This window comes from Vanessa atalanta, chromosome 24 (genome assembly GCF_905147765.1).
Source record: "Vanessa atalanta chromosome 24, ilVanAtal1.2, whole genome shotgun sequence".
Taxonomy (NCBI): Eukaryota; Metazoa; Arthropoda; class Insecta; order Lepidoptera; family Nymphalidae; genus Vanessa; species Vanessa atalanta.
In genome coordinates this window covers 1,457,236-1,465,771 of record NC_061894.1, presented here as the reverse complement: position 1 = coordinate 1,465,771, position 8,536 = coordinate 1,457,236, and the positions used below count along the sequence as shown (strand labels likewise).

At 35.9% G+C, this 8,536-nt stretch overlaps 1 protein-coding gene across 1 annotated transcript; it reads left to right on the top strand.

The window, feature by feature from the left end:
* The first annotated feature begins 1,267 nt into the window (after positions 1–1,267).
* Positions 1,268–8,298, top strand: LOC125073413 (facilitated trehalose transporter Tret1-like). The gene is made up of 8 exons (XM_047684233.1): positions 1,268–1,358; positions 1,930–2,159; positions 2,622–2,942; positions 3,225–3,354; positions 5,842–5,928; positions 6,277–6,494; positions 6,973–7,155; positions 8,023–8,298. Exons 1-8 carry the CDS (start codon positions 1,298–1,300, stop codon positions 8,269–8,271), a joined length of 1,479 nt encoding a protein of 492 aa, XP_047540189.1. The 5' UTR covers positions 1,268–1,297; the 3' UTR covers positions 8,272–8,298.
* Positions 8,299–8,536: the final 238 nt, after the last annotated feature.

The window sequence follows — 8,536 nt, the reverse complement described above, 5'->3', positions numbered from 1 at the left end:
CACTGGCTCACTCACCCTTCTAACCGGAATACAACAATATAGAGTACTGTTATTTAACGGTAGAATATCTGATGAGTGGGTGGTACCACCAAGTAAAAATTTACAACATATATTAACATATATGTTGTTAAGTATATATCGTATTCAAATATAATGTTTAATAACATTTATATTACAAATAGGAATAGTCCCAAAACCTTCTTAAGGGGTAAGTGGAGTTTTGCAGCGTCTTTGTTCTTTTAGATATTGTGTCCAAATTTAAACGTTTTACATTTCGATACAAAGAGCCTTCAATATTACAAACGAAAATAAAAGAATACTGTATAAATTTTCCAAAGCTTTCACATTTATTAAATAATGCTCATTATTATTTTCTCCTTATACTCTTATTCTAACAATTCGTCCTCGTCCTCGTCTATATTCGATGAGCGCACAGCTAATACTAATGTCTCTAGATCTGCTCTGAATGCTTATTTTTCAATTTGCCACTTCGCGTCAGCGCGCCGCAGATGTCAAGGCGAGTCTGAGAAATCGGTTGTCAGAAAATTGTGCTACTTGCATTTTAGTGATATTTTTCAGATATCTTAAATATATATAGCGGAGAACCTCAAAGTAGACCAGCTAACTGCAATGTTGTGTTATAATGCGCAAGTGTGTGAGTAAGCACAGGTGGACTCCTGCAATCCAACGTAACGGTAAATCCAACACGACTGGAAAGAGTTTAGGCGCAGGACCAACGGCTTACCGATTGTACAAAACCCAATAACTTTTATCTAAAAATTGACCTCGGGATCTGCGGCCTTATATGTAGCCGATAGACCAATAAGGTAGCAAAAAAGTTCCTAACAGACACATCATCAATATTTAGCCAATCATAGTCCACACCTGGATATAGGCCTTTCCCAAGTTGTGTCAAAGCTCCCAGTTTCTCCTTCCGCATACAGTGTAGCCCCACCTTCTTCAGGGCATCAGTCCTGTTCGTAAAATTGTACAATAACATTTAGACTTTGTACAATTATACGTGTGTACCTTAAATATTTTTCAAATCAAAATCTATCAGAAAAGAAATCATCATTATCAATAATATTAATTCTAACGAAATTGTTTTTCTAATATTTTTTAAGCAAAGTCAGGTTATGGAAACTAAATAAATTTTAACAGACTTGAGTGATATTTTATTATCTAATCCGAAACAATAAACCATAGTTTTATGTAATTTATATAATATATGTAATTTAACATCATATGTACGAGGAGTAGTATTCATTGTAGTGTCGATTCTCGATTGAGTAACAAAATGGAGGAATTAAAACTGAAAAAATCTGCATTTTTCGTGCAAGTTGCATCAACAATGATAAGTTAGTTGATTTACTAAAATACTTTATAAATAAATTTTACTATTAGAGTACAATCACGACGATAGATTATACAGATATTATAGTGTTAAAGTGATCACACACACAAGTCTGATGGGACGGGATCCCGATAGGACGTGACCCTTGGTCGTGGACGCGTGAGGCCTCACGTTTCCGATTTCAGACTGCCTTGTGGACGAAGGCAGACGGGATGGCCTCGTGATGCCGTACGCAATAGCGAAGCGAGTGGGGGGGGGGGGGGGCGAGATTGCTGTCACCCCCTGAGCACTGCACGGGACGTGGATGCGATCATCCCACAACCAATTCAATTCGTGTCGAGGACAGCCATCGCAGTGATTTTAGTGGGTGGGAACCATAAGCCGGTTTCCCCAAAGGGAGCCGGATACCGCTGAAGGTGAAAAAGGGGATCCCGAATCGATCGAATCAAGCGCAAAACCAATTGTTTACGTGTTTTATGAGTGTTGAAAGGCTTTTTTGAAAATATTTTTTTTATAATTAGTTAAACGTCTTCGTTAAGTGACTTACAACATCGAACAAATTTTTGTCTTTCTAGTTGCCAATCTCGTATCTCTCACTGGCTTCATATATGCTTGGCCATCATACACATTTGCGGTATTTAAATCAAACGAAACAATACTGGACGCACCCATGACGACTGCGCAATTATCACTATTGGGAAGTATTACAAACGTTGGAGCGTTGGTCGCAACGCCATTTTGTGGATACACTGTTGACAAGTTCGGAAGGAAATACTCCGCTATGCTTTTTGGCTTACCATATGTGGTAAGTAACATTAAATTATATAAAAAGCCTACAAACAACGGCAGATAAACAATACGTGGATATACCTGAAATTACTTCATTTGACATGAATCGATTCTTTTTTCTCGGCATTCGTTACCAGTTAAAATATATTTATACTGTCATGATAAAAGAATATTTATTTCATCTCTCTCTCTCTCTCTCTCTCTCTCTCTCTCTCTCTAATTATCTCTCCCTCTAATCGATAGTGTTCGTTGGATTTCAAAGAAACATTATTTAATAGTGTTACTTTTTTAATACCATTAAAGTTCTACTATTTCTTATTTGTTTATAATTTATTTAACATTGTTTTGATACCTACTACCCACCCATAGTTTATTAATGACATGGCCAAAGTTTGAAACACGATGAGCCATATTAAATTAAGGTTTAATATTGTTAGATGTCTATGAGCCATATTAAATAAAGGTTTAATAATTTCAGATGACATGGGCGCTTATCTCTGTTAGCAAATCCGTATACTTGATAATATTTGCCGTTGGATTAGCAGGCTTTGGAGCCGCAGGGCAGGCAGTATCCTCTGTATTCATATCAGAAATATCCCACGATTCCATTAGAGGAGGTCTAACGTCAACGACTGTGTCTGGATTTTTCGTTGGATTATTATTTTCCTATGCATTGGGGGGATATTTATCTTACTATAATGTTTTGTATGTTCATTTAACACTGTCAGTTTTTTATATAGTGATGTTAGCGCTGTTGAAGGAGTCACCGGTGTTTTTATTAAAATGTGGTAAAGAAAAGGTAATCTTTTTATTATTATAATATTGTATAAAGATTTTATTGCAACACTGCGATGATAACGTTTTGAGATCTTAGCAGGCTTAGACTTGGCAGTTGAATTTAAATTAATTTTTTTTTTTGTTATATTGTAATGCACTTAAATACAAGGTATTTTGAAATTCTTAAAGCGCTTTATGTTGCTATATAAAGTCATATAGTACAAATTAATACGCTTTCTTTCTTTGCTGAATGTAGTGAAGTTTTTAGTAGGGTACAGCTTATGACAGGGTTATATTGTTTTAGGAAGCTGCAGAGTCGATTGCTTTCTATCATCGGTTCGAACTAAATTCGAAAGAAATTGAAATTGAGATAAAAAAAATTAAACTACAGTTGGATCCAAAGATAAATTTAATATTAGAAGCTGGAAACGATGGTGAGTGTTTAGATGTCGATAAATTCTATTTAATAAATGGTTAATGAGTCGACGTCGGGTAGGTGAGCCGAGATGGCCCAGTGGTTACGCATGCATCTTAACCGATGATTTCGGGTTCAAACCCAGGCAAGCACCACTGAGTTTTCTGGTGCTTAATTTGTGTTTATAATTCATCTCATGCTCGGCGGAAATCTGCATGTGTCTAATTTCAACTAAATTCTGGCACATGTGTATTCCACCAATCCGCATTGGAATAGCGGGGTGGGATATGCTCCAAAACCTTCTCCTCAAAGGGAGAGGAGGCTTAGCCCAGCAGTGGGAAATTTACAGGCTGTTAATGTAAAAGAAATATGTAATGGGTCGACCAATATTTAGTAATAATGAACAACATAAAATTAAGACAAATTACATTTAAAAAAGAAACGAATATTGTAATTGAACCAAGGGGTGTAAAAGGGCAACGGTTTTGGTGTTTTAAGATTAGGATGTAGTACATCTTTGACCATGCTCTCTAAAAAGACATCTCGCACAGACCTAACACTCATTGTGCTCTATGGGTAAGAAAATAAGTGCCATAGGTCTGTTCAGTATAACGTGTCGAACCAGTTTATTCGGTGACAAAAAGGTTGCATTGTGATTTTGGCGTACGTGTTATGTAAATAAAATCGTTATAAATTTTATTATGCTAACATAAGCTAAAGGTTCCTTTAAAACTGTGTTTTTAATCATTCGCCGTAATTAAAACATCCTTAAGGTACAAACCTCAGTGATAAAAAAGCAAATATTATAACAATTCCAGAGGGTAACTTTTATATATATTCTTTCATTTCTAATTGGCTTAAATATATTATTTCAGTGTAGTGGAAATCCGTTATATGTTGTCGGTTAACATATATTTTTATTTAAGTTTTTCCGCTAACGATTACCTAGTAAAAATGAATCAGCGTAACTCAAATAAAACTATTTTCCGTACGTAATTTGATAACAGACGACCGTTAAGACTATTCAAAAACTCTCATAAAACTTCGTTGTAAAATTTAAGTAGCTAAACAAACAGAAGGATATAAATAAAATTTAAATAACGCATAAGCGCGAGACATACTCAAAGCAACCTACCTTTGATATCAGTAATAAAAAGTTATCTGATTCTAGATGTCAGATATCTGTCTCTTTAAACGTATTGACATAATATGCTTCAACGATTTAATTTATTTGTTTGAATGATATGAAAACACTTTCAGCTAAATTGCTAATGTGTGTAACACGTGTGAATATTATATAATTAATACGTGTAAACATTGATTAGAATCGCAGATTAGAATCAAGGTAAGCCAAGTGTAAACGAACACATAGGACCTTTATCTGAATCTGTTTTATTAAATCCTGTCAGCTTATATCCATCTAAACACCTTTGGCTATTTAAAAATTTGGCACGATAAGCTCAAAAAAAATTCTCCAATGGTGATGATTCACCAATTTCGACCACGGTCGTTAATCTCAGACCAGAGACCAGACAGGTACGCATGATATTACGGTGCGCAAGTGTGTCCGCAAATAGAGGTGCAATTTTTATTCTCTCAGTCATAATCCGATGGGATAGATCAGGCGCAGGACCTAAGGCTTCACTTGATTCCCAAACCAAGGGAAAATACGCACTTCCGATTTCTAGACGCAATCCTGTTACTACTTTTTTTGGCGCTTGAATTCAGATCAGGCTGAGTTTAACCTGATGTTTGAAACCTCTGGACCTGCAGCCTTATATCTAGCCATTAGTGCAACGAGGTAGCCGCTGATTCTCTAATACAAATGTACGAGAGTTTACTAGTTAAAGTAGGAAGCTATTATTACTTCTATAATCATCCTGCCACAGTCATCCTGGTTCTATTTAATTAATTTATTCATTTAAATGTAAACTTTTTTTTTCTTTCTAAAAGTCACACTACTCGACCTCCGTGGTCGAGTAGTGTGTACACCGGTTTTCACGGGTACGCCACTCCGAGGTCCCGGGTTCGATTCCCGGCCGGGTCGATGTAGAAAAAGCTCATAAGTTTTCTATGTTGTCTCGGGTCTGGGTGTTTGTGGTACCGTCGTTACTTCTGATTTTCCATAACACAAGTGCTTTAGCTACTTACATTGGGATCAGAGTAATGTATGTGATGTTGTTGTTCAATAAAATTCAATAAAATTTGTGATTCATGCCAGCTACACAAATTAGTTCAATAAACCAATATAACTTTGTTGTCAATTTACTTTAGAAAACTAGACGAGCTAATAGTAGTATTTGGCGGGGGAGTAGCGTGGATTCTAAGTGAGTGACCCTAGTCATACGAAATCCTACCACAGGTTGATATTTTTAAGTAGACTTTTTATTCATCATGCTACCTGATTATTCCATTCAACGGTAATACAAAAAATTGGATCAGGATTCAAATCATATTTTGAGCTTCAGTTTGTTATGTAATCTTATTTTTCTTTGAAATGTTTTAGATGCGAAAGTAACCGCTGAACTTTTGAACGATCCGCTAAGCTTCACTACGAAAGATGAAAAACGAGAATCAGCGTGGCAGTTTCTAAGTATGTTTTTTTTTTTTATAAGAACAGACGTTGATGACAAGTACGCAAAGGTCTTAGCTTTATATTATGTTGTACGCTTTTCTGATCATCATCAGCTTAAAAGTATAAATATTATTTTAAAATCCACCTAATATATTAAAAGGTATTTATACTTATACATTGCACCTGCATCATTGCCCACGTGTGAAGGGGGGGAGGAGGAATTCGTTAGAATTTTAGGTGCACTACCTTCTATTCTGAGTTCCTATACAAAATTTCGCTATCAGTTAAGCAGTTTGGACATGAAAGCGTAAAAAACCATCTCACCAATAATATTTATAAGGAGGTTAAATTACACTTTAATTGCAGGACGATCTGAAACATCGAAAAACGCATTGCTCGCAGTTCTTATAGTGATGGCTATAACGATTTCAATGGGTTCCATTGTTTTGCAAGTGTACGCGGAACCTCTATTTATGGAGGCTCTGCCCACGATGGATCCAAATACTTGTTCTATATTACTGGCCGTGGACTACTTGGTCGCAAGTTTGGTTTGCGGTTGTATGTTGGACAAATACGGTAGAAAGGTAATTTATTTATTTTGGTTCATAATAATACAATTTTTAAAGGGTTCAAAAGTAAACAAAATATAGAAAGCGTCTAATTATAAAAATAGATACTAAAATAAAATAATTTAATTCCTTAATTAGAATACAAAAGTGTAAATATCTATATAAACATTGTTGCAATTTGAAATCTATGATACTGTAATGTTACGTCCTCTTTGCTTGCAATTATATTGGCTCACTCACCCTTCAAAAACGATACTAAGGTGATACTTTTTTATGGTAGAGTATCTGATGAGTGTATGAAGTTCTACCAAGTAAACCTTACTCATCACTTAAAGAGCCGTGGAATAGCAGTAACATATATTGATTTGTTTCGATTTGAAGGCTATGAGCCAGAAATACTAAATGCCATTATACACCTAACGATTATCTTTATATTACCGTTGAATGGCATAGAAGAAGACACCATTAAGAATGTTTGCCTTTTGGTTTTCAGTCACTCATGACAGTCACATCTGTGCTATCCGGCATCTTAACGTCTTTACTCGGCTCTCAGCTCCACGTACACTGGGCGCCGCACTGGTTCACAGCATTTTGTATATATGGTTATTCCTTAGTCTATAACCTTGGAGCAGCCGTCGTCCCGTTCGTACTGACCGCTGAGGTATTTCTACCTGAGGTAAGAGAGTTAATTAATTTTATTAATTACAAAAACATGATCACTGTCATAACAATAGTCTAAAGGGAAAGCGGGCGAAATTGCAATTGCCGAAATTGAAGTTCGGTCGAACTATTCAATTTTACCGGATGTTAGGCCGAACTTCGCATTCGGCTCAAACCGTATTCGGCCCATCACTATTGAATATACAAGAAGGATCCGACAAGTACTTTTGATTGAAAAAGCATTTCACTAGCCATACACTAATGAATAATTGATTTAACTGAATCGGAAAATAACTCAAACATACTAAATATTATTCTCATTCCCAAAACATTTAACGCAAGAGCTGTGCAATGACTCTAAACAAACCATATGTGGACGGTTAAAGTAAATTGTTGACGACGCCTTTTCTAATAATGAGGCAAAGAACAGTATATTCCCATCCCAGTATAGACCCACCTGGAAAGTAATTACCACTCATACAAATTGGCATTGTAAGAAATAATAACTGTCCTTAGATTTTAAGATTGTTATGGTAATATGAGACTAAATAAATAATAATATAAATGATAAAATACGCTAATATGTTGCGTCAAATGAAACGATATAAACATTGGACAACATCAAATACATTTTTCTGAGCCCAATGTAAGTAGCTAAAGCTCTTGTGTTATGGAAAATCAGAAGTAACGACGGTACCACAAACATTCAGACCCAAGACTACATTGAAAACTAATGAACTTTTTCTACATCGACTCGGCCGGGAATCGAACCCGGGACCTCGGAGTGATGTACCCATGAAAACTGGTGTTCACACTACTCGACCACGGAGGTCGTCAATGCGATAAGACTTTGTCCACCATATTAAAGTGTTTTGTATTTCAGGTTCGCGGGCTCTGCAACAGTTTCTCAATGGCATGTATGTGGATCATGAACTTCGGTACAATCATCGTCTTCTACCCCTTAGTAAAAATCTTTGGTCTTGGACCTATATTCTACGGCTTCTCAGTGGTGTGCTTCCTAGGAGCAGCCTACAGTCACTTCTGCCTTCCCGAGACGAAAGGTCTATCAGCTGATGCAATACAGCCGCTGTTTTTGAAGAAAAGTAGAAGGAGGTGTCAACCGCGAGTGTAGCTGTCAATTATATATTTTTAAGAGCCATTGTCTTATTTTGCTTAACCCCCTTTTTATGGAACGGAGTACCTTTACGCGGCTTACAGTAGAGAAAAATCTCCGAAATCGCATTGCCTCTCTTACTATTTCTCATTGTCTCTTTCTATTATATGCGGTATTATATAACATCATTTTAATTTATTTTTGTTATTCATGAGAGATTTTTAATAGCAAAAATATTTCTTTTTATTTAATTATTCTGTTTGTTAATTTTTTTAATTGTGTG